The sequence below is a fragment of the Acanthopagrus latus genome, chromosome 6 (assembly GCF_904848185.1).
Source record: "Acanthopagrus latus isolate v.2019 chromosome 6, fAcaLat1.1, whole genome shotgun sequence".
Lineage (NCBI taxonomy): Eukaryota > Metazoa > Chordata > Actinopteri > Spariformes > Sparidae > Acanthopagrus > Acanthopagrus latus.
The window spans coordinates 4,741,486-4,768,982 of NC_051044.1; the positions used below are offsets into that span (position 1 = coordinate 4,741,486).

The 27,497-nt window shown below is 40.7% G+C and overlaps 1 protein-coding gene across 6 annotated transcripts in view; it reads right to left on the reverse strand.

Annotated features, from left to right (window-relative positions):
- The window catches only part of chd6 (chromodomain helicase DNA binding protein 6), a 98,429-nt gene that overhangs the window by 53,580 nt on the left and 17,352 nt on the right, over positions 1–27,497 (reverse strand). For all 6 annotated transcript variants that reach the window (XM_037100237.1, XM_037100238.1, XM_037100241.1 and 3 more), the window contains exons 2-3: positions 24,950–24,999; positions 980–1,610 (exon numbers count right to left, since the gene is read on the reverse strand). In XM_037100237.1, the coding sequence (XP_036956132.1) occupies positions 980–1,610; positions 24,950–24,979 (661 nt within the window). In that variant the 5' untranslated portion in view covers positions 24,980–24,999. The remainder of the gene's footprint in view (positions 1–979; positions 1,611–24,949; positions 25,000–27,497) is intronic.

Consider the following 27,497-nt stretch of genomic DNA (forward strand, 5'->3'; position numbering starts at 1 on the left):
TATACACACATTTCAAAAACTCATACATTTAATTATCCTGCATGTTGTAAAAGCATCAGCAGAGTCCAGGAGACAAGAAGCTGTGTCTTCAAATAAGCATTGATGCAACTGTTGATACCAACAAGATTTTTTTCTGGCCTAGAAGATTGCTAATGTACCCATCTGCACATATGTGCACACACACACACACACACACACACACACACACACACACACACACACACACGGACGCATACTCAGTCTTAATTAAATCCAACAATCACATTATAATAACACTAATTTACACTGACATGTCTGATCACGATTAAAGAACAATTAAGAACAGAACTGTCGGCATCTCTGCCTTCCAATTAGCGTCGAAATGTTCCAGCTTTCAATGCTTGTTGTCAGACACGAACACTTGTGACTTTATTTCTTTGGTTGTTGACTCAGAACAGATGAACACACACACACACTCACACACAAACCAACACAACTGATGTATCAAAGAGAGTCAACCTGAATTAAATGTATCTACGATTCAGATGAAACAGAGGTTAAAATTTTAAAAAAGTAAGAAGTCATAATAATCTAGTGATGATACGATCCCAATATCACAGACCGGCAGTCAAAGACTCAATAAAAAAGTAAAGACAAAAAAAAGAAAAGTAGTAAATCCTCACATCTGACAGTGTTAGACCAGTGAACCAGTAGATGTCATTGTGTTCTTGATCAATGACAATCAATTTTGAAAACTGTCATTTTTTTCTACCCACTTGATTGATCACCAAATTTTTTAATCACAGCCTAAAATAAAACAGAACTCTGTGTTTAAATGAAGATCATTATGTTCTATCACACCAACACATCACACCTTCCACTCCACACACACACACACACACACACACACACAATCATCTAAAAACCATCTCTAGCACAACTCACACACACACACACACACACAAAGAATAAACACACTCCAGCCTTCCCAACAGTGTACCTTGATTCGTGGGTGGTACAGGAGGTAGGACTTTGACCTTCGGTTTCCTTCCTCTTTTGCCGGGCACCTTAACAGGCACCTGAGCTGGTCCGGGGACCACGGCCACCTTCCCTCCGGCCACATTCTTCAGCTCTGTCCCGCTCCCCCTCCTGTCCTCCCTTCCCTTGGTCCTGCGCTCCTTTCCCTCCTTGAGCTCCTTGCTCTTCCTCAGTGGGACGACCACTGCCACCACCTCCTTCTCCTCCCTCCGTTTCTTTGGTTTGCTGCTTTCCCTTTCTCTTTCCGCCACCTCCCCTCCTGCCTTCTCCCGTTCTCTCTTGTCCTTTTTCTTTCGTTTCTTTTTCACTCTGCCTCCTCCTCCTCCATCATCCTCCTCGCTCAGGGAGGAAGGAGGTCGCGGGGTTCCTCCGGAGTGCTTAGCGGCGTGGGCCCCGGCCACCGTGCAGTGATTGGATGTCGCCGTGCTGCCCACGGGGGTGAGGAGGCGGAGCTGGTCCTTGGGGCCCACGACCAGGTGTCCCCGTGGGATTGTGGGAACTGTGGTTTGTGCGTTGCTGTTTTGGTCCGAGGCGGAGGAGGAGGCTGCTGCAGAGGAGGCCGGAGGCGTGTGCTTCAGGAGACCAGTGAACATCTGAAACAGAAGAGTGCAACAGCTTTAACTCAAGGTGAAGCCATGTGAAGAAATTTGGAAACATGTATATGGTATAAATTCTGACGCGACAAAAAAAATAATTTTGTCTGATGTGATGTGTGTATTTCATTTTAAATTCTTTGCTGTGAATGAGGGATAAATTTCTACCAAACAAGGGAGGGGGTGGTAGTGGGTTGTTAATCTCATATGTGTTGTATAAAAAAAATTGCTGTTTTGCTTCAATAAAAAAAACCTCTTTATAAAAGGTTTGGATACAGAGATAAAGGGATATTAAATACTGCAATCTCTGAGATCTGCCTGTAGATTTGGGGCGCCTGCAAGATCGATCCCGATCTAAAACCATCTCGTTGCCAAACCCCGACTTTACAGCGCTCTTATTCCCAATTCTAAGTGGTATTTTAATGTGAAACATCTGCAGGAAGTGTAGAGTTTCTAAAATAAACATGAAGACATGAACATACAGTTAATGGAACTCAATGATTTTTTTCCACAGCCTTGATAAGCAAACAGATTTTATTTGTGTGAACAGTTTTTTGAGAATTCACGTTATCAATAACATTATTAAAGTATTCTTTCCACCAATAATCTAGACATCTTCAAAATGATAACTGCCACAATGCATTTTTTTGTTTCAGTGTACACTACATTACACATAAAATATGTTGTGCTGCCCTTCATCAAAACTGATAATGTCAGCTGAAAGGAACTCTGGCACACTGTACTGTAACACCTTGAAGAACTCAAATGACCTCTAAATAATCAATTCAACTTCATACCAACTGATCTTGTTCCAGTTTTTATATTTTTGTCTTTTGTTGTCATTTAGCCTAAATCTGTTTGTGCGTCCTGTATTTTGCTTCCTGTGTTACATACAATCAAGGTACAAGGTGAACGTGACACAAATCTTTTTATTCCTCTGGTTGTATCAGGAGTTGGAGAGAGACAGGATTTTAATTGGGAGAGAAGACTGAAGAGAGGAGGGAGGAGAGAGAAAGAAGAGCTACAAGTTGAGAGAATGAAGAGAAAGACAGAAAAATGGAGGATGAGAGAGAGAAAAGGTGTCATTGTTGAGACACGGGTCCTCAATTTTCTTTTACCTAATTGAGGATTTAATGAATCATGCACAGCAAACAGCGAAACAAGGCGAGGAAAAATAATGCGTGCTCATCATTCTGGTCACGTACTGTTTCAGGTGTGAATCACACTGTGACCGAAAACTTAATATGCAGAATATTCTTCCCTCAACTCCAGGATGTTACCGCTTCTCGGATCACATCCTGAACACCTGAACCCTCGAGACAACCTGAGTATTAGTAGTATGAAATTGTTTTTATTGCGTGTTTATTTTATTTCTAGTGAAACACGTGAGCCTGACAGGCAGGATGGAGGACAGGTTGAATGTGTGTGTTTGTGGTGGTTCTGGCTGATTATTCAACATCTCCTCACAGCACAGCTAGTGTGAGACTGCAGAAGGAGCGGTGCTACCATGTGACTGAGCTCAAAGATTTTAACAGAACCCCCCCAGCAGACACATGCTGAAGACCTCAGGGGAGTTAAGAGGAGATATTACTGCTCTGCTCATTTTTTCTTTTATCCACGAAACATGAAACGCATCACTTCCTGTATACCACAGACATTTTCCAAGAAGAATCTCGGCGAGCGCTTCAAATAGTAAATGTTGTTGTTGGAGACTTCAGACATGACGGTGAGCGACTGTCGACCGTGCCACGACAAATGACAACAGACCAAACTACAGAAAATGTGTAGCTGTGCACAAACAACAGCGTTGCGATAAAAGACAAGCTAATCCGAGTCAGAGTCATGACCAAAACCAGAGTGTACCGAGGCCAAGACAAGACCAAGGCTTTGAGAGGTTGGGACCAAGTGGAGACATAAACCGAGGCAGGGCGAGTCCCACAATGCATGACACACTTCAGTGCTTCCCACACAGAAATAACAAATCACCCTGCTGATGGTCTCGTTTGCTTATGCGGGTCATAAAGTGTTTCATAACCAGTTTCAGAGTTCCTTGTATTAACCCTAACCCTAAGTTTATACGTTTCCTTGTGCAATTCTTAGTGAAGCATCACTAACACGGGGTTGAGTCAGGACTTGGCAGGCAGCGTTTGGATCTGAATGCGGAGTCTTAACTCGCATGTCCAAAAAGCTGTTAGTGTGGCAGAAACTTAAGCGGCTGTAACAATACAGCGGGAGATGAAAATTGGCTTCATGCTGAATTTTATTGATGTACCGTTGAAGATGCAGTGGTTCAAAAACTTTCTAATTCAAAACGCCACAGAATTCATTACAAGCTGTATTTAACCTCGTGGAATTACAGACTTGGTGTGCGTGACATACAGTCGGCGATGGATATTGAAGCATCTCTGCGTTTTTTGATTTAAATGGATAGTGCTATTTGCCCACATGCTACACTGACCTTGAGGTCCTCCTACCTGTCATGAATATTTATGGTTGGAAGCATTTATGCAGATACCGCCGACTTAGTTTAATATCTAGCACATAACATGTAGTACTTAAGCTCTGCTACCCTCCTAATGTCTTTGAGCTGACGACCTGGTGTAAAAATCAGAGGTGGATGTGGAAGAAAGTTCCTGTGTTCAGCTGCATGTATCTCACATTACAGTTACAGACACGGTGGAAATCCCTGTTTTACTTCTTTGGTACAGCTGCAGGACTTTCCTCATGGAGATGATGCAACTGGAAGAGCAGACGTTTCTTAAGTCTATATATCTTTTGCATCTGTAGGCAGAGTGGAAGAACTCTGTACCGCTGAAGCACTTTGGGCGAATTGAGGTTGGATACTGCGGTTCAACAGTTTCAGGGTGAGGACGGTGGAAACAGTTATGTCACAGACAGCTCAGTCTTCTCAGCGTCGCGGCCCACTGCAGCGTCTTTGTGGGCTGGAGAGGAAAAAGTACTAAAATAGAGTTTGGTCATCGTTTAAAATGATGAATAATTTTCAGTATAATGAAGTAATTTGCCCTGTTATGACTTCAGTTTTAACTGTTATTTTTAAATTGTTCTGATCTTTATTTCTGACATCTTGTTTCCCTGTCTGCCGTTTTTTCATTTCACTCCACTGTTGTGTTTTTGCAGTGAGGTGTGTGTCTGCAGCCCCGGGTATTGTTTGTTGTTTACTCTGTATTTATGCATTTATTTTCTTTATATCACAGAGCCAGTTATTCTCTTCGGTGGTTTTTGCAATCACTGTAACTAAAGCTTATGTTCTGTAATTATTTCAGCTCTCTGTTTGGACACTGTTGAATGAATAAGGCTGCATTAACTACAGACCGCAGCACTGACCAGAAAGACTAAATTAAACTCCATTATTGAATCAAATTTCAAGGTGAGAGCGTTCTGCTGCTCACACTTTCCTCTGCGAGCATGAATGTGAGTGTGTGTATAATGAATCCTGCTTTATAATGAATGATAATGTGCTACCTGATTGATCCCTGCAGTACCACAGAGGAAGGTCAGAGCAAAGGGTCAGCGATCCAGCACAAAGCAGGAACGGGTGTGAAGTGTGCTCAACCACACTCAGTCGGGCAAAAGCTGTGAAGTGGATCCTAATTTTGAATCAACCTCAAAACTGATTCCAAGGCAAAATCTTCTGTTCTGGTCATTTTATCAAGTCCATGACCAAGAAAGTCCAGAATGAACTGGGCAGCCTGGACTTAGTAGGAAAACAGGTGGCTAACATTCTCCCAATGACTTCTAACCGCTTTTCTGACACATCACTATGAAACAAAAAATTAAATCCATGACATGACATCTACCCATGAGAGGAAAGAAACCAAGTCTATTCTCGAAACAACAAAAACACCCTCGTATTGATAGAGTGACATTCAAACTATGAAACAAACTATCAATATTTTAAACTGATCAATACTGGATGACGACTCTGTGTCAGGAAAGACCGAGGAAATGTGCCTTTATCCCCCATCTGAAGGTCGTGCCGAGGACAGGAAGTCAATAAGCTGTGCCTGTGTGTGTGTGTGTGTGTGTGTGTGTGTGTGTGTGTGTGTGTGTGTGTGTGTGTGTGTGTGTCTGATTTACATCGACTGAAGCTGCTGATGGACACTTGGGAGTTTCCTCTGGTGAAAACAAGCAGTCACACTAAATCCACCCGACGGTTACGGACATGTTAATGTTCCGTGTTGGTGTTGTCAGCCTTACACCCTCCGCTCACGTTAATCACTCACTCGTATTGGTTTGCTAGTGTTTGTGTATCTGCATTCTGCTGTAGCTCCGCCGTGCACCTGTTAGCTTGAACATGTATGTATAGAAAATGGACAGACGGACAGGAGAGCTCCCTCAGCAGGTGTGTCACTGAGCTTTTTCAATTAAATTATCCATACACTGGCACCAAATATCACCATGCAGTGGATTAATTATACATTTCCTGCCTTTTTTAAAGGGTTTTTTGTATTCTTAATTTCAACTGATATCGTCATGCACTGTTGAAGCTCTTTGTATTTCTGCATTATACGCCTCAGTGTCGACATCCCGCTGTGTATCCATTGTCAGTTTTTACTAGAGCTAGAACACATCAGTCGACCAGGCTTTCCTGAGTGGGACACAGTCAGTAAAGGCATTAGATTGAAACGTTTACATCAGATTTTTATTTAGCTGTTTCAGATCAGACTCTGACTATAAAATAACAAGCTTGATAGAAATATAACGCAGTCTCATCTGTAAACAACGGGTGCTGTAAATCGTTTTCTTTGACAAACAACCCAAGTGAGATCTATCTATCAAAATGTTTCTATTGAACACAGACAGCAACTATACAACATGTGACCCTACATGTAATTATTTTTGCAAGACGCGACAATAAGCGGTCTGAAAAAAAAGCAACAACACTCCTCTTCTCATACCATGTAGAAGTCAGACAAATACATGCTGGGAACCCACCATTATGAACTCCTGACTGACAATGTAAGAGTCTTTTATTCCAAAACACAAGCAGAATCAGACGACAGATATCAGTGAAGAGGAGAAGGTCACAACATGCATCAGCTGGAGACAATTTCCAAAGCAGGAAGTAAATTGGAAGTGCTGAAGTCAGGACTGCATATTTATATGGACGGAAACATTTTCAGTTACTGTTTATCAAAAGCAAAACACTAAGATACAGTTAAATTAAAGAAAATTTAAAGGAAAAACAAGAAAAAAAAAATGAAACCAAAATTTGGGAGGACTGTGAGAGACAAAAATATCATTAACGTCTTTCAGTGAACAGAAGGTGATTAACAAAAACAAACTGGTGAGATTAACAACAGACATTCTTAGAAAAATACTGAAAATCTTATCAATGATACTTGAGCGGCACTGGATGAAAATCTGTTAAAAAAATTATGATTAATACATAACAAATAAATCACACTTCTGTGCAAAAGAAGGTTTAACAACATCTAATAAACACCCAGCCTGAAAAAAAACATTGCGGTGGTTTTCTCTCAATAAAGGAAGAACCTGAAGAATACAAAATTCTTCAGCTCGCGAGGTGAAAATAACCCAGGAATATTGGAAGCTTTGACTGGTAATGAGTCAAAAAGACAGGAGGAAAGACATCAGCCACCATCTTCCCCCTCGTGTAGGGAGGGTAAAGCTCATTAAAGCCTTGTGCTCGCGCAACCACACTGGTCCATTATCGCAGGGATGCTTTATCGCTGGCCTCCCAGCAAATGTGCCGCCTGGCAATCATACTGTTAGCCAACTGCGGCTCATCCTCTTCCTTCGCCACGCACTCATCCTCTGACTTGTCCCAATTCAACCACTGCCTCCCTTTTCTTGGACTTTGGCTCGATGGGAGCGTCCGATGGGAGGCTCTCAGAAAGGATCACGTAGCGAATAATGTTGCCACAGATAGTTTGATTCCAGCTGAGTGGTCTCCCCGTTTCTTCATCTTCACCGACCTTCAGGTGAGCGTGAACACTTGTGTTGGTTCCTTATTCCTGTGTGCCATCGTTCAGCTCAGTGGTAACTGTCTCGTTGCTGAGTTTCATCAGCAACCTGAATGGTTTCATGATGGTGACGGACTGTAGAGACAAATCATCCACCACACAAGTGGATTTATGTGAACAGCTTTTCAAATAAACTCCACAGATGAGCTCAGTTTCTCTTTTGAAACATTTATCAAAAAAATGCAAGGACAGAAGGTTACATCCAGTAGAGTAAATATTCAATTTTCCCAGTTTTTAATAGATTGCTCCAATTGCAGTCTTAAGGAAAAGGTCAATTTCGCAATATAGAGGATTTCAATGATGACTGAGGTCTCGTCCTTGGATGGTGCAGCCGCTTCTGTGTGATTGCTTTTCTGCATGCAACCAAAAGAAGCTTTCCAGGTAAAAATCTAACAAAGAATAATTCAACTTCTATTCAAGAAATATTTCTTTACAAAATGAATGCATTAAGTGGTCTGCCATTGAATCAGCACACTGCTGCCAACATTCATCCAGTCATTAAGAAAACGTATAAATTTCAATTTTGGAGTCACAGTGTTGCATAATGTTCCTCCAGCAGACATCTTGCCAGGATCTTGAGTTGGTAAATATGACTCCAATTGTTCTCAGACATCTTGAGACTTGATTCTCTCGTTTCTGTTCGACCTTGGTGCTGCATTTCTTGCTCTTTATCTGTCTTGTTGCCTCTTTTTCATATTTCCTTCCTCAATGCTTGGGCGATACCCAATTCTATATCACTTTACATCAAGATACACATTTTGAAATGATAATAATCAGTTATAGTATTTAATATTAAGATTTAGGTTGATATGCTGTTGACTTCTTTACATCTCACTGCAACACATACACGTTTAAATAATGTAAATAAGAACATTTACATTACAACTTTTGGTGCACAGAATGAACTGCAAACGTAACAGAAAAGCTAGTCACTGGTTATGTTGCCTCTAAACTCCTGAAGGCCAGTTGACAAATTGGCATGCTGGCATTCTTTTAAGAAAGTCCTACATGTCTGTGTGTTAAAGCGCCGCCTGCATGCCGCAATATTGGGCCAATTAACCTGCAGTAACCTCCACCAGTCTCATTCCCATAACGTTAAAGATCGATGTGCATCGCCTCCACGTCCACGACAACTCCATGTGCATTTTCTTTTCATCCCAAAGATCCCATAACAGCTGTTCGATATGTTTGAAATACTAGTGCATATGATGGCAAATATTGCAGTATTTCATCATTTATATTATCGCCCAAGCCTTCTTTCCTCTTAAAAAAAAACAGTGCGCAAAAACAAAAACAAAAAAATACTCAGGACAGCCGTAGTTCACAATTTTCTCACTAAAACACATTATGTGCTGCAGTGTTAATATTAAAATACACATAAAACTCAATGCTGAATGGTAATGATGCTGCGTTTTGCCTCTTTCTTATAAACTCCTGAGATAAAGACAAAAGGCAATCAGCAGAATCAGGACTGCTGCCTGGCTCGAGATGCATAAACAGGTATCGACCACCAGCTGTCCAAGTGTTTATTATACATACAGCTCTATGTGCAGCATGCTCCTCCGTCTGGTGAGCGCTCTTTTAACACTGCTGTTCGTGGGCTCCGTCCATCTGTACATAATGTGAGAGACTGTACGTCGTCCGTATGTTCTCGTAGCAATGTCAGCGCCACAAACTGTAGCACATTTCTGCACTTGGCAAAGGAAGTGATTGTGTTACTGAAAACGAGCCAGCGCCGCCTCATTACTGTGATTATGTGGAATTTTGAATCAGAAAGGTTGATGAAAATGCAGCCCGACGTTCTTCAGAGGGCCTATAGCAACAACACGGGTTTTTCAAGGCCATCGATTCCCCCCCCTCATCACATCCACGTACACACACACACACGTGTGTGATGCAGGTTGTCAGAGAAGCGACTGCACGGTTCCTATGACAGCGAAGCAGCAAGAGTGATAAAGCATCTAAAAGTGGATGTCTGATGCCATTGACTGTATTTAGAAGCCAGAGAACATGGAGCACACGCACACACACACACACACCAACTCACCGGGCCAGGCCAATGTGGAGCGGCTGACTGACTGATGTCGGTGTCTATACGCAAATCCTCAAGTGACGTGTGTGTATTTTTGTCTGTGAGAAGCGTGTGCGTGTCATGCTGATGTATGGTTGGTGTATGCGAGACATGCAGCAGGTGCGTGTGTCTTTTTGTAACTGCCGTTTGATGCTGCGAGCATGACTGCCTCGTGTCGTGAGGCCAATGCAGATGCGCTTAACCGACTCTGCTTCTCGCACAGGTATGAGGAATCATCTCAATGAATCTCACACACACACACACACACACGCACGCACACACACACACACACACAGAAAGCGGGCTCTACGGCCTCCTTGCCAGTTGGTTTGGGGGGGGTATCATAGCCGTTTCCATGGAAACTGGCTCTCTGTGCCAAAGCTGCGGGGAGGTGGACGTAAACACGCGGTCACCATGGTAACCCTTTCGTTGCCAATGGCTCCCGACAGTCGATGGACTCATTCTGTATCTGATGTCAGCCTGCATTTTCAAATCTTTACCTGCTTCTGTCCGTCTGTCAAAAGGTGTAGATGTAAGCAGCACGCACCTTTAAAGTTGGTTTGTGATCTGCCCTAATCTGTGACAAGCACAAAGAAGAAAAAGAAGAAGAAGGAAGAAAGGAAAGAAGAGGAGGAAAGAAAAAGGACAAGGAAGGACAAAGAATGAAGTGGAAGAAGAAGGATGGAGATAGAGAAGAAAGATCAAGAACAAGAAAGAAAGAGAAGAAGAGGAAAAGGAAGAAAGGAAGAGGAAGAAGAAGAGACATTGCAAAGTACAATGCATTTCCCACAAGGGTTCTGAGAGGAGGGAAAAAATGTTCACACCACAAATCTTCAATCATTCATCTTTGCAGACTAAATTTTAGCCTCTGTCACCGTCAGGTGTGTTTGAACTACAAGTTACATACGTGTCTTTGAAATATAACAACATTTAAGCAATAAGTTATCTTATTATCATGGGTAAATTCTAAAGAACAGTGAATAATTTGATCCACCTTTGCTTTCAGTTGCACATAATCTATTTGTGAGACCGTGAGTTTGGATGTCTCGTGTTATGTTTTGGAGCAAACCATTTGCTGAGGGTATGAGCTGTGATGAGGAAAAGCCATCACGCACAAGGAAGTCGAGCAGGAGATGAAACTCACTCTGGTCAGTATCATTTCAGACTACAAGCTGTGCGAGCTGATCATTTCCTCATTTGATGACGACAGTTCTGACGGGATCAGGAATTAAAATACAGCCAGGTCTACATGTACGCCGATGTTTTTAGAGCCTTCTCTGAACGTTTTGACCATTTCTGTCCGAATGGGCAGAAACAGAGATTTTTGGAAACAATAATGTCAAGACATCAATGTTCACCTCCTAAATTATTTTTATTAGTGTATGTAGCAACACTGGTGTGAATGTTATATTGTATATTTCTTTTTTTTAAAAAAAGCACAAAGTGACATTAAATATCCCAATGATGGAAAAGAGGAACAAAAATGGCTGCAGACAGTATTTTAATTAAATCACATTATCCAGGATGATTCTGTGAAGACTAAAATAAAAAAGTAAACGGAAAAATCGTTTGATGTACTTTATGTAACTAAGCAACCAGCCACAGACTAAAATCTGCCTCCTTTATACATCAACACACGCATGCTTATTTTATTTGAATAGTCATGCCACAGTATGGATGGAAGATCATTATAGTTTTGAAAATGCTGTATGTGTCGAGTAGGACAGAATGTTAACCTAAATGTGCTGCAGCTTTGATGGGCAGGGAATATACAGCAGAGAGCGTGCAGAAAAATGTCTAAACTCTCAGTTGTGTTTTGACTCTCTGTAGACACAAACTGCTATCTGTTCTATCAGAATCTGTCATCCAACAAACTATCAACTTCTGACTCAAGGACAGGCCTCCACAAAGCCAGAGTAAAATCAGAGCAAATTCTTTTTTTAGAGACAGAGTGTGTAGATGTGTTAAAGGCTCGGGAGCCAGAAGAACCGAGTAGGCTTCTGTCAAGTCCCTACATGACATGAGCAGCAGAGTAGCGAGTCTGAATCCCGAGGTGAGACACCCACATGAAAACGCTGAGGAACACCTCTGATAAGGTCAACTGCTCTAAGTAAAGAGAGTAAAAGCCAGTGTAGATGATCAAAAGCAGCTTTAAAATGGTGAATACATCTGTAGCATCTCCCAGTTAATTCTTATATTACACTCGGTGTCCACTTTATGAGGAACACCTGCACAATACACCCGTTCATAAAGTCGTTTTTAATGGTGCCTATTATGTTCAGTCATCGAATAGGACACAGAGGTGCTGATTAAATAAAGCATTTCATTTTAACCTGTTTTATGAATGAGAGTCTGTTGTCTTTCAGCAGTAAAAGCATTTTTAATTAATATATTTTTCATGAATTGGGTAGAAAATGTTTTCTGACCTGAGACAGACTTTCCCTAAAACATACACAACACTATTTTTTTTCTACAAACAAACAATACACTTCAATCCTTACCTGGGTTATAACATTATCAATACAAACAGAAATCAATGAATGCTGATGCAAATAATTAAGAAATAAAGTGTTGCTGGCTTGTGTGATTTTTAGCAAATGTACAGATGCTTAAACTTTTTTGAAAGAAGGCATCGTCATCAGAAACTGACATCACTGATGCCCATTACTCTTCTTACCTTTCATAGTATTTCCTACAGAGGTCACAAAACACAGAAAACAAAAAATCGTATTTAACAGAGACAAGATAAGATGACTGAGTCAAAATGCAGATTATTTTCTACTAATTGAGTACTTGAAGACATCGGCCAGAACAGAGCAGATTTTCTTTTAAATGAAATCTCCAAAAGGAAGTTTAGATTATCATCTGCGTTTGGACTTCGAGCGATTCCTCTGAAAGACTTCCTTTTGATGACTACTTTAAAAAGACTTTAATCTGCTTCTGGAGACGTGAGCCCTGGAGATCAGAAGCTCTGGAAACATCAGCTTGGATACCGCTGGGTCATAGAGGACCTAACCGGGGCTTACTGGGCATACTTTTCCCTGCAGGGCTGAGAGAGAACGTATTACTTATTCAGGTTACAACCAGAGCAGCACCCCTACATCTGAAACCTGCTGTGCTTGATTTAGCACCTCGGATACAAGGTGTAGATTAAAGCAGCTAACAGAAATTGACTTCTCAGTGTGGGTAGTAACCAGCAATACACAGGTTTAGCGGTCCAGGACTGAACTGGAAGACCAACCGATCATCTTTTAGTGCAGTTTCAACAAGTCCCCCCTCAAAAAAGCCAGAAAAGTCCAGCTCGGGCTCATCTGACCTGGTTTTTTCCTCAGGGGGTTAAACAGGGCCAACACCAGGAGATATGTCTTATTTAGGGTCAATTTAAATACGCAGAAAATGAAGTGAAATCATTCAAAACTGTGCGTGCAGCATCTGAAATGATGAAGGACACGGGCGTAACTAGGCCACTCGCACCAGAGTGAGTAACACAACAGAATCTCTGCTCGCCAAGTAGGCCACATTTGCATGATGCCACAAACTTCACCTGACACGCAAAAAAAAAAAAAAAAGCGGTGCTGAAGCAAAGAGCGGATCACAGAACAAACCGCACTTTCTGTTAACTCCATCAAATAAACTATTCTAATTGAGCACCAGAGCATGCCACGTACTCTGTCTCTTATCTGCTGATGAGCGAGGATCGTCTCTGCACATGACGAGGAAGATGCTCTTGCTGTAAACGTATCATCATTAAAGTTTTCTAGAGCTGCCACGACCATAATTAATCGTCACTTGCTTTAATAATCGATTAATCACCATTACTCACTAGCAATAGGAATATGTCACTTGGAGCCTGTGGAAATTGATATCTAACAAGACTAAACAATTAATTGACAAGTCAGGAAAGTAATCAGCAGATTAACTATGATGAAAAACATTAGGTGAGGCTCTCACAGCTGTAATAACCCAAATTCCCCACTGATGCAAAACTCCAAGACTATATCCTGCATGTCTCCTGTATTTATGTCGTAAGTGTTTGTTTTTAACTTACTAGACTGCTCACTGGCAAGTAAACGCTCGTCTTTACCCACTGAGTCATTATATACACTGGTCTTTTTTCTGTTGTGTTGTTTTGTTAAAAGTCATGACAATATTGCTGAAATATCGATATCCAGGTAATTAGAGAAATGTATTGCAATGTTTGATTTTCTCAGTACCGGACTGTCACAACAAATCATTTTTATAGAGGTATTTCTGTGCAAGAAATAATTGCAATAAATTATATTATTGTCATTGTAATATTTATGCCACCCCCATAATGATATTATAAGAGCATAATAAAAAGAACATTTCAAGTACACCTTCACAAAGAGCGATGACCTTTCAATTCTTAACATTTAGAAATGAAACCACACAATAGAAACAATATGGAAAATAAAATTTAAAAACACTTGGGAGGAAAACCCTGCTAGTGCCACTCGACATGCACATAAACAAAATGGGCATTATCAAGGTCAGCAACTGTACCTAACCTTTTTTCAATACTTCACTTTTTATTTCACGAAGAATTACAGCTAAATTGTTGGAAAATACACTGGAATACCTTTGAAGATAACTTTAGAACCTCAACAAATGTCACATCATAATGTTCATACTTTTTTCCAGAAGATATTAAAGTTATGATGCAAAAATGATCATTACTAATTGTGAGTCATAACACAGTTTTAGTACATGTCAAAGTAATTGCAGTAAGCCGTGGAGCCCTATTTTCATCTAAAACAAGTCACATGAGGTTCAGTCACAGCTCATATTGTCTTTCTTTAGTCATAATTTAAGAAATAAACAACCTAATTTGGAGGATGGATTCACTGAACCTTTAACAGACATATGTGGCACCACGTGGGTTTAGACGTACCACATCCTCATCAGGTTTGCTTGTAAGATTTTCACTGTTCACATGTCATTCCATCTAATTTCTTAATGCATCATCTGAGGTGAAATGACTAAGGTTTTTAACTCATGAAAATAAACAAAGAAAACCATTTCCACGCTCACCTCGCTCCATGTTCGCTTGCTTTTCCTCCCTGAACAGAAAAACGACTCGGCAGACACAGTTACGGCTAACCCAGAAGCTAAAATTAGCCACTAAGCTAACTGAGGCTCAGTAATGACCCAAGCCGCCGCCATCCATCTCCACAACAACCGAGCAACTGCAGCCCACACACACACACACACACACTGACACACACAACATAGTGGCATCACGTCATGGTTGAATGTGCTTACATGACTGACTACACAGGCGCACACACACACACACACACACACCCCTAAGAGTTTCTCCCTCACACCCACACTGCATGGCTCAATGTGCTTACATGACTGACTACACACACACACACACACACACACACACACACACACACACGACATACAACCTCCCCTCTTAAAACACACACACACACAGTGGCACAAATACACAACCACATGCTTCACGGCTCAATGTGCTTACATGGTTGACTACAAGAATCAAGTAGAATTACAGCCTCGCAGTCGTACGGCTCAACCAACCTGTCGAGTTTCACGTTACATCCACGTCCGTCTGGACCCATCTCATGTATATAGTGAAGAAGGAACTGAAAACATGCCGTCGACAATGAAAGACTATTTTTACAGAAGGAGCACACAGGACTGATAGAAAGCTTCGTCACATGGTGCAACAACAATCACCTGAAGCTCGATATCAGTAAAACCGATGAGGCTGTGATGGACTACAGAGGAACAGCAGGCCGCCTGTCCTGGTTATCAACCAGGGACATGAAATGAAGATGGTGGACTCAAACGAGCGCCTCGGGGTCCGGATTAATAAAAACTAGACTGGACTCTCAACACTGAAGCCGTCTTCAAGGAAGGACAGAGAAGACAGAGGGTCTGAGGATCGAGGATGTGGTTTGCTGTGCAGATCGTGAAGCCCCTTGAGCCAATTTTTTTTTTTTTTTTTTTTAAGAGCTTCTGCTGGATCTCATTAAGCGTTGTTTTGCTGTATGTATAAGTGTGTCACTTTATTGACAAACAATCAAATTCATTGTGTGTGTTCACGTGCTGGGCCTATAATAAAGCTCATTCTGACAGAACACGAGGTTGTATGTCATGACAGAAGACAGTGGTTGAAAACATGGATGTTGCTGCAGTGACACTACAAACGTGAATACTTCTTGGACATCTTCAACCACAAAACACAGAAGATCTATGCAATCAGCACAGTGTTAAAGGCGAGTCCTCGAGTACTCTCAAAAGAAGTCTAACGTAGCAAAAAAGTCACAATGATCACCCGAGTGAAAATGGCGGTAGAGTTTGCGTAACAACACATAGGCTTTAGATTTCACCACTCTTTCCTCGTACACCTTCTCCTCTCTCAAGCCATCTCCTTCCTTTTTTTTTTTAATGGATTTATGTAATCTTCTCAGCCTTGGTAGCATCTCAAGGGCGCATGCTAACACTGCTAGCAAGTAAGGTCATGAGAGATTTCCCATTTACTGTCTGTGCTTAATGCCATCAAAAATGACATCCAAACACCCATCCCTATTCCCCCTCCCCCTTCTGTTCCTGAGTTATGGTGTTGAATAAAGGCCAGGGAAGTCTTTTTTGCAGGGCACTGTGATGTCACAATGAAGCTGACCTTTGACTTTTTGGATATAAAATGTCACCATTTCATCCTATCTGACATTTATGTGTAATCTGGTCATAATAAGCGTATGAATTCTTGAGTTATGGCCAAGAACGTGTCTTGTGAGCTCAGAGTGACCTTGACCTTTAACCTTTAACAATCAAAACCTAATTAGTTGGTCCTTGGCATCAAACTGAACGACTGTGCCAAATCTGAAGAAGATCTGTCCGAGCGTTCTTTAGATATCGCGTTCTTAAAATTGGAAGGGATGGAAAGATAATCCAAAAACATCATGCCCCCAGCCATACGAAGAAAAAAAACAAAACAAAAAGGAAAAAAATACAAACACGTGCTTTCTGTCTCTCCTCCGTGCAAACACACACCAACACACTGTCTCTCTCTCTCTCTCTCTATAAAAAAACATCACACACACACACACACACACACACACACACACACACACACACACACACACACACACACACACACACACACACACAGAGCCTTCAGTGGCGTGCTGCAGTGTAGCACGCTCTGCCAGCCCAGCAAAGCCGGGCGACCACAGCTGAGGGAGGCTGCCTGCAATCACACTGCCTATGAATCAATAATACTGCCTCGCAAACAAGCAACACACACACACACACACACACACACACGTGCACACGCGCACACACACACTGTCTGTCTCTCTGTCACGAATATAGACCGTGAGCACTGCAGTCTCATCAATGCTGCTGCTGCTTCCTTTCACAACAGCAAGCAGGGTAACAGAACGTGGCTAACACTTCTGCTAGGCTAACACCCGATTCACGACCGTTTGTCAACATGTGTGATCAACCCTCCCATCCCCGGCCTCACCTCACACGACACTACTCGGCTTCTCCAAAAATGGATTCACGTAGAGGACACATTTCAGATCAGAAGAATAGTGGAGGGGAAATTAATTGAGTTACATAAAAAAAAAAGGCCACAACATCTGCCCTGTTGAAAATAAAGGAGCATCTTAAACCTACATTCTTTTAGGCTTGTGGATATATTTAACTTATTTTGTTTTAATTGATGACATGAAACAACACAGACTGAGACAAACAGTCTATATGACTGGGATCAGTCCCATTTAACCAATAACATGACTCTCTGATAATGACTCAGTGTATCAGATAAGTACATCAGTAAATGTGACAATCTTGTTTAGCAGAGACAAATACAGAATACAAACAGTTTGTTTTGATGCATATATAAGCCAATTCTACCAGTTGTGTTTCACAGCCATACACTGCAGCTGTTCGTGATTTTTTTTTAGATGAATCAATTAAACGCGCGCCTGATGTGACATTTCCTAACAATTTGTTCTGGCAGAACTTTTCTGCCCGAAACAAAAATGCTACGTGGACTCGGGCCCTTACTTAAAAATGTTGTTGTGGACTGAGAGTTTGAGGCACTGACCATGTTATGTTGAATGTTGAATTTCCATAAACACATCTTCATCTTCCAATATCTTTAGTGTGACTCAATACAACCTTTAACTACTTATCTTACCATCTCGTGAAGCAGCAGCATTGTTGTAGAAAGCTGATATATAAAAGGCTTCACACTAATGAATTCTGACAAATCTCATCAACCACATCAAGGACGGATACTTACGAAATGAGGTGGATACAAAAAGGAACTGAAGAGAGTTTTGTTTACGTGTAATCGTATGTTCATATTTGTCTTTTTTAATACAGAAGCCCGCTTTCATCTTTGGATGTAATTTCGAAAACAACATGAGTCTGTGATCAAAGATGGATTTGCAAAAAAAGTGGTGATGCGAAAAGAAAAATGCCAATTCATCTTTCACTGAGCTTAATGCGAATCTGACTCAACTACTTATCTATGAAGTATCTTATTTTATGAGGTGCACTTTTACGTATCCTTCTACCCATGAAGGTTTTGTTCCAGAGAAAACAGAAACATATCCAATGATACACTAAAAAAAAACAACAGTTGCATGGAAAGACCAAAAGGCTTAAAAGGAATTCCAGCTCAGAGGAGAGCCACATTCTTGTTGTTTCCCGTTAATAAAAAAGAAAAAAAAATGTCAGGAGAGGACGACAAGGAGGAGGAAGAGGAGGAAGAAAGAAGGGAGTGCTGCAGACGGGCGCTTTGGCTGTTTGGGTGAGTACGGAGAGATGATCAAAGAGACTGAATCTAGGCCTCAGAGAGAGAAGGATTCAGTCTTTTCTCTGGTTTACCTTGAAGTGCAGACAACCCAGTTTCACACCGCTGATTCATGAATTGTGGTGGGAGAAAAGTATTGTAGGGAGGAAAAAAAAAAACATGTTTCAGAGCACTTATCACACAGCACTTCAGTGTGAATGTTACAAATACAAAAGCATTAGGGCTTTTATATGTTCGCTAATGGCTGATTACATGGTTTAATTAATTCGACAATCAACATAAAATGAACTGTGAATCATTTCCATAATCAGTTCAATCTTTATGTCATTTGTCAAGGAAAATAGAGCTTCTAAAATGTGATGACCACTTGTTTTATGCGTTTGATATCACTGTAAACTGAATATTTCAGGGTTTACGGCCGTTGAACAGAAGACACGAGACACCAGAAAAAGTCACTTTGGTTGCTGAGAATTGTTTCACTATTTTTTGACATTTTATAGGTGGAATGATTCATTGATTAAACCTCCGAATCAAGCATTTTCCGGGTGTGTTTTGGCTCCTGTCACAACTTTACTCACTGTCAGCTCGTTTTTCACTGCAATGTACAAGTCAAGCACCTCCATGGGCAGCACAGTCACAGGCAGAAGTATGAAAAACTCAAAAATGTCTTTCATGCAGCAGAAAAGATTTTTTTTCCAAGATAAAACGCAAGCTGAATTTCTCTGAAAATGTATTTCAATGTTATTAAAAGAAAACAATCTATATACAAAATATTTCCAAGTGTTTAAATGATGTAAGACCATCGCTTCGTTTTTTTCCTGAGGTTTGCCACACATGATTTATCCAAGGCCCGTCAGAAATTTGAACTCAGACAATAACGCCTGTTTGTAGTGAAGATAAATGGCGTTATTTATGGGATTTTTTGTAAAGAAAATATGCCTCCAAAAACCACCACTAGGTTGTGGGGTCCAGTAGTAGAGATATAACATCATGACATAATTACATTGAAGGTTTTACCATCGTCAATTCATCTATCTTCATGACTAATCTGTTAATCGTTGAGGCCAAAGTGACATCTTCAAATTGCTTCTGTTGTCAAACCAACAGTCCAAAACCCAAATTCTCCACATTCAATATCATAAATGACAGAAAGAGCATAAAATCACTACATTTCAGAAGCTGGAATCAGCTAATGTTTGACATTTCTTGCCCGAACAAATGACTTTGGTCGTCAAAATAGTAATATCTACTATCCAACTCCGCAGACAATATCCAATATTATTTCCATGATACATTTTTTCCCCCCAAAACTGCAGCACAACACAGCCGACACAATATTCTGTACATTTCTGTCAGCCAAGTCAATGACAGCTGGAAGCGCGTCACAAAAACAGAGGCCAAGCAAACACAATCACCTCCAATAAGACACCGACAGAGGGCTTGTATCTGTTCACAGAGTGGTTACCAGCTATTTCAGTGGAGACAACAGTTTATCACAGCAGACTGAAACATGTAAATGAGGCACTGCTGTTGCCAGAGAACACCTGTAAGATCACCAACTCTGTTAAAGAAAACAGTCCTATCATCTCCTTGTGAACAATCTACCAGCGCGGTAATGTTTTGTTTATATAAGAGGACTGTGTTAACAACATCGCCATATTTCCTTTGTTGTCATTCTTTCAACATCAGCCTTCTCTAAACATCTCCAGACAGACATCGGTTTGTCTACACTGCACTCTGCCGTGGTGAAGTTATCGCTCTGCTGGTTCGAGATGTGTCGGGCAGATATCCAGATAACTTGATGGCCACTTGAAATGTAGATGAGATACCAGAAACAATCCCATCACCTCCCCTTCTGTACACAAGCTGATACAAACCAAACAGCACACCCATACAGGAAGAATCTGTTCAAGAATGCAGTCACTCTGCTTTGTCACATCTTCATCTGAGACATGATGTTTTAATGTAGCACTGAAGCCATATGATGGTTTAAAACTGTGATTGCAACTAAACTGTCCCCTGCTGGAAAGAATGCAGCTCATGTTATTGCATTGATGATCAATATAATCAGTATCACAGTGAAGTACAAGCTCATAAAAACTCACTTGACTCTATATAATATTGATTAAGGGGCACATCTTTTTCAAGCGTCTATCAATCATTCTACAAGTCAAATAGACAGCCTGATTAAAAATGCAGCATTACAACAATACAAAACTTAATGCAACAGGGGGTCAAACTAGAAAACCTGTGTTTACTTAAATCAAGAAGGTCAGATGACCTGAAACCAATTTTAGAAATTAGAATTCTCTCTAACAAAACTAAAAGTCTACAGCCACTGTAATGAGTTATGGATCTTGAACATGCAAGTTATTATCTAGCGTAAACAAGTTATGGATGTTACAAAAAGAATTAATCAACTTGCGTGCACAAGATAAAACATTTCACCTTAGAGGACTTTAAGGGCTCCATAAACATCAGCATGCTAACATGCAGATACTTGGAAAGTAAGGTTTACCATGTTTAACATCTTAGCTTAGCATGTTAGCACTATAACATGTTCTGGTAAGCATTAGGGCCCTGACACACCAGCCCGACAGCAGGCCAGTCATGGGCTGTTGGTGATAATCTGTGGCCCTGGCTGTTACAGTGTGTCCCACACTTTCAGCACACAACAAGGAAACTTCACTAGTGCTGGAGTGTCAGATCAGTGATCGAGGATCCTAAACAGAACAAAAGACCAAGTTGGCACGGAATGATTCTTTAGTTACTATCCTCAACAAGGACATGCAATAATAGCTCTTCTAACGTATAGTAAACTGAAGTGAACCAGACTTTTTGGTCAAACGAGGCTCGTCAAAGCAGAGCTCAGGCTGACGGATATGTCATTCATTTTGTGGTCATAAACAAAGGTGTTGTAGAAATTAAAACTTTGACATGATGATGGCAAGGGCGGCTGTAGCTCAGCAGGTAGAGCAGGTCGACTAGTGATCGGAAGGTCACTGGTTCAAAACCCGGCTCCGGGCAAGGTTGAGCTGCATGTCGAAGTGTCCTTGAGCGAGATACTGAACCCCACATTGCCCTGCGATGAGCTGGCGACTTATCCAGGGAGTACCCTGCCCTCGCCCTGAGACAAGGCTGGGATTGGCTCCAGCAGCAACACCCCGTGACCCCATGGAAAGGGATAAGCGGTTCGGACAATGACATGACATGACATGACATGACATGATGATGGCACTAGATGAGAAGTCAGATAATCAACAAAGATCTACAATTCAACTTCTTGGTGCCATGTGACAATTTATCCATTAGTTCTCAAGACATTTCACTAAAAAACTACTTGTGGCATTTGAAGAAAAGTCAGTATACACTATGAACAATCACCAACATTTCCCTTAAACTTGTTGAGATATCTTAGTTTGAATCAAGTTGGACGCCCAACCAACATACCGCCATAGCCTTCCATTGTGCCTTGCCAGCAACATGGCTAATGAAAAATGTACCACCACCAACAACAACAACAACAACAACAACAACAACAACAACAACAACAACAGATCCATTCCAATACATTTCATTTGTTTCCTGTATGTGAAGAAAAAAATCAATCTGACATTAAAGTTTCTAACAGTCATCCGTCCAAAACGACAAACAGTTTGATTCAACTGTCTTCAAGTTTCAGGTTGTCAAACAGTTTGAATGTTGTTTGCTTTCTGTGTACTCTTCCTCACTCTACTGTGTTTAAAGCACTGTGACGATAATAACATTCGTTAAAAAAAAAGAGAGGACAGCTTCAAAATAAAATCACGGATGGCAACAGATGGAACCGCTGGTGCTTGTAGAGATTCAAGCTAGTCGTCATTGAAATTTAGAGTGGTCTCTTTCTGCTCTCCTTCACCCTGCAGACCTGAGAGCTGCACCGGCAACAGAAGCTATCAGGTAACCCAACTCATCACACTTAACAGGAGTAAAAAAGTGAACTTTTTACCCTTCCAAAATTGCAAAAATTTTAACGGGTCACACTCCTGTACAAGTGAAAAGCCAGTCGAGTCGAGTCAGGCACCAGACCGGCGAGTATAAAGTCATGTGCTCCACTTGTACAAATGTGCCGTTTGTTAAGAGAGATGGTGCGTTACAAAAACATGTCCTTCGGGAGGTTCTTTGTGGGTTTTATTCTTGTCGGTTAAAGAAACGTTGGTGAACTGCTTACTTTAATGTCTTTCCAAATATCACAGACGATTTCACTCGAATAGTGTTGATAAGAAAACAAGTGTCTAAGTTTGTTTCTTATTAACTGTTCATCAAGAAAAATATAATAATCAAGTGTGTAGAAGCACCACATAATTATAAGTAGTGAATGATCACATTTTCCAGCTATATCAGTGCAAACCTCCGTCACTGCAGTATGAAGGCCTCGTGCTCAGCTGAGAGACTGCTGTGTCACCTCGCACTTGCAAAAACTCTGACTCATCACTCTGCTCAGCCCGACTCATAAATATTACAAACAGCAAGACAACATCTAATGCAACAAGGAATACTTAAATAACTTCAATAGAGAAATTCAACCGTACAATGAGCTAAAAGGTTGGAGGAACACCTGGAAACGTAACAGAGGCTCATCAGGTGAATTAATGCTCCCTCTGTTGGCTGTGAAGGAGGAACAAATCTCTGTTCAATCATCTCCTCACCGTCTGTCAGTTTATTTTCAGACTTTCTATCACAGAAATTGTTAAGATTGTTCTCTTATTAGTTGAAATGTGAGTGGTAACTCAGGATGAGCGACTTCATGATTATCTGTATCTCTCAGGGCTGGGCAACATATCAATATTATATTTTCTTACAAGACTTCATCTCTTCTTAGATTTTGGACATTGTTTTTTCATAATCAGTTACTTTGGCTGGTGTTCATTACAGTAAAATGATGTCATTTTCTGAACTAACCAGACGGTTCTACATGTTCTAATTCTTGCCTTTCCTCCTTTCAAATTTATATCTATATTACTGATGGTTATTGGTCAAAAATGGTATTGTGTTAAAAATTTATGAAAGGACCTCTACTCAAGTACTGTACTTCACTTCAGATTTCCATTTTCTGCTACTTCATACTTGCACTACACAATATTTTGGTAGGAAATACTGTACTCTTCACTCACTACCTTTATTTGAAAACTGCAAAAACACAAAATGATTATCAGATCAGACAGTCAGCCAGGCCCACAATCAGTCAACTCTAAATGAGGAGTCGCATCCTCACGTTGTATAATAACGTGTAGAAAGTACAGATATTGGCACATTTTACTCTGATAGTAATAAATAACATTTTTTCTGTACTAGATACATTCCAAGTACTCTCTCAACCCAAATAACAACTTAAGATCTTAACTGACAGGTCAACTGTCCTATCGTGTAGCTTTACAGGTCCATCAAAAACGATGTCATTTCATCGTAGGAAAATGTGCATTCGCTATGAGAATTGCTGTTCCATTGTGTGAATTTCCGTGAAAGGGATGGGGTAAGAAAGAAAGCAGTGCACTTGGTTGTGAATAGAAAGTGATTTCAGACACATCCAGATTTTTGTTAGGCGTGGAAACAAAATGGTTCTCGAGCTGCAGGAAGCTATATTTGGAAACACATTACCAGATCATGCAACTCAACTTAAGGATTACTGAATGCATCTAGAGGCAAACCACAATCTTCTACAACGACTCTCTTTTCCTTACACCAGTTGGATTGCTTTTATATAGGTATGTGGATAAAGGGAGTGTTCCTCACAGATGTGGCACTTCAGCACTATAGAATATCACAATTCTAAGGCGGAGTAATGGTGGCTTCAGACCAAATGCACAAGGGCAAACAGTTTGTGCGAGGCGGTGCCCAGAAGGAAAAGCAGCACATAATCCAACAAAGACAGACTACATCAGAATGTAAACAATGACAATATTAATGCTTTAGCCATAGCTCACATCCTAGCTGATCGTTTCTTGAGTGCCCGGGTCCTGTGAGAATACAGGGTGCCGGTAAAATTACAGAACTTTGTGAATCAGAGAAGCAGAAAATAACCTTTCCTCCACTCTTCTTCTCTTCTTTACAGTAAAATATCATCTGCCAAATCTGCCGCCCCCTGTCAGTGCCCAGGAGAGTGGAGCCGCTCTCTCCATTGATAACATTTGTCCTATATCACAGGAGCCTCCATTCATTCATGTGAACAATAAAATAAAAAACACACTGAGCCCAGGATCTGGGGTCAAGCTGCGTTATAATGGTCAAGGGCTCGTCGTGACTAGGTCCAAAATATGTAGGCACTCGACACATGAGAGATTGAAGCCTGAAATGATTTATTTAGTATCAAAGCCACAGTGTGTGTCTGAAGATTTTTCATAAATGACCTACTTTTCTAATGTGCACATTCGTGTGTGTGTGTGTGTGTAAAACAAACCTGCTGCTTGTCCTTCTTGTGTATTTTCATCTTCTATCCCTTCACTGCATCTGTCAACAGAAAAGGACATAATTCAGATTACTTCAAGAAATGCACACAAAATAAACAACAGTGAGGACTTAACGGTTCCATCCAACAGAGCAGCAGCAATAAAGTTTTGTAAAGCACGTGAAAGTGAAATACCGGACCTACTTCATACTGCACAATATCAGCGAGTACGAAATTATGAGTACATTTTTCATGAAAGTCAAATGCAGTTTAAAACTTCAGCATTTACTCAAGTTGATCCTTTTTCACATACCAGTCATCAAGATGTAAAAAAACAAGCAGTTCTGGAGAGAAACAATGGATAGAAAAAAAAAAAAAAAAAGGTCACAACTCTGGCAACTCTTAAACTAGTCAGAACAACTTAATTGTCACGATCAGCACAAGCCGAGACAATGGTCTGACCATAAAGTTGTTTTGTAACCTACAGGTGTTTCTGGAGTTTTTACGCCTTCAGACTTTTTCCTTTCTCTATTTACTTTTCCATGGAATCAGGTGAAGTCGTGCCAGAAATTCTAACTCTTCTTCTATGAAAACAACAGATATAAGACGGTTTTAGGTTCTGAAAAAGAAGCTCATATTCATACACAGCTGAATCAAACCCATGCAATAATCAACAATAATAAGAGTCGTATTGTTTTTCATTTGAGAGCACCTGAAGGAGACAATGAGAAATGCAACAGAGTGAATTTCAAATGTATTTGACTGTGTGGTGACAAACCCTTATTGTTCCATTAAAGCACTTTAATATGAAGCTGTGTGTACGCGAAAAACAAATTGCCACAAAGTGAACTCTCTTTTTGCACTTAATTCTGCACGTATGTGTGTTTATAAGATCGAACAGACAGAGAGGCTCATTCTCAATGATGTTACAGGTGTACTTATGCTCAGCGACCACTGATGATTTATCAGTACGAACCAGCGTCTAAAGTTAACTTTTTGGATCTAACTGACAGTGGCTGGTAACTGAAAACAAATGTTATCAGCCAAAATATTTTAACCAGACATAAAACAGCAAAAGGTGTGACATCAAAACAAAATGTGATAAACAGCCTGTGTGGTATTGATCAGTTTATAGTGACGTAAGCATACAAGACAGATTACCTTTTTTTACGTAAGGCAGTCAAGGCGCGGGTCCCAATTTAGACCCCAATGTAGACCTTAACAGTTTCTGATTCCCATCCTGAAGCGGGAAACTAGGAAAGGAGGGTTGTCTATTAGAATCTTTCCATCAACAGCCCACGATGGCAACCTGACAACCAGAACTCCACAACACAACAACATGAATCGACAGCGCACATCACCAGCGAAGATCTCAGCGTGCTGAAAACTTTCAACAGGAATATAAATAATACTAGAATAGCACTCAGAAGAGCAAATACCTCCGGCAAGGCAAAACGGTCCTCTTAATGATAGCCAAGCCTGAATCAATATAAAAATAATAAAAACATAAAAATCTTCTAGACCATGACTTTTCATTAGGTTTGCATTAAATTGAACTTAGTCATAGACACCAGCCAAATAAATACACTAGATTTTTTCCATCAAGATCTACTCAATTTTAAAGAAAGTGAGAAAACAAATTCTGACTCTGTGCCTTCATCAGGATCCACACCAAATTTTTAAGGGGGTCTGTTCCGGGCCAAGGCCCATCCTCCATCCAAGTTTTGTGAAAATCCATTACTGATAAACCAACCAAGCAACAAACAAACAAACAGACACAGGCGAAAACTTAGCCTCCTTAGCGATTTAATAATTGAAGCCATGTTAATGAACTGGCAACAGAGCACAGGTTCAGCTTGTTACTCAACACTGAAATGCCACAACACATTCCCAAAGTCTAAAACAGAGTGTGAGTATTAATCACTGGACAGCGTTTATAGCCACAACGGGGACCACAAAAATGAGAAATCAGAGTTATGAAGAATAGTACAATCATTAATGGCTGTACTGTATGCTTTTGAATTACTAACTGCAGAGTGTCATGTGTTCATAATATCTTTCCCCATTGAATTAAATCCTAATGCAGAGCGGCAGTGTGATACATGTGCGACGGAGGGATTCTATAATGGCTACTACTTTAGTTTTGGCTTTTCGTGCTGCTGGTGCATGGTTTCAGGCTGCAATGACACGGCACAGGAATGCTGAAGCAGAACATTGTCCCACAGCTCCACGCTGCATCTGAAGCTCTTTTTGAAACTCAGGTACAGTAGCAGCGCTGCCAGCAGGGATGGTTTCATGCAGGGATAGTGAGGCGGATGGGGCCGCTGCCAATAGAACTCATTCAACTTCACGAGTCTCTAAAACATTACCGACTCTCATTCAAACACGCCACATGAGTACTAGGAGTAAAACCCCAACTATATCCATCTCATTTTATAAATATAAATGGATGCTTTTTTTTTCTTTTACGATTTATGTGAGTTAATTAGTTTCCATCACCAGATGACAAAAGAAAATGTTGGGCTTAGGATATGAGTCAACCAGCAGCCTCCACCCACTT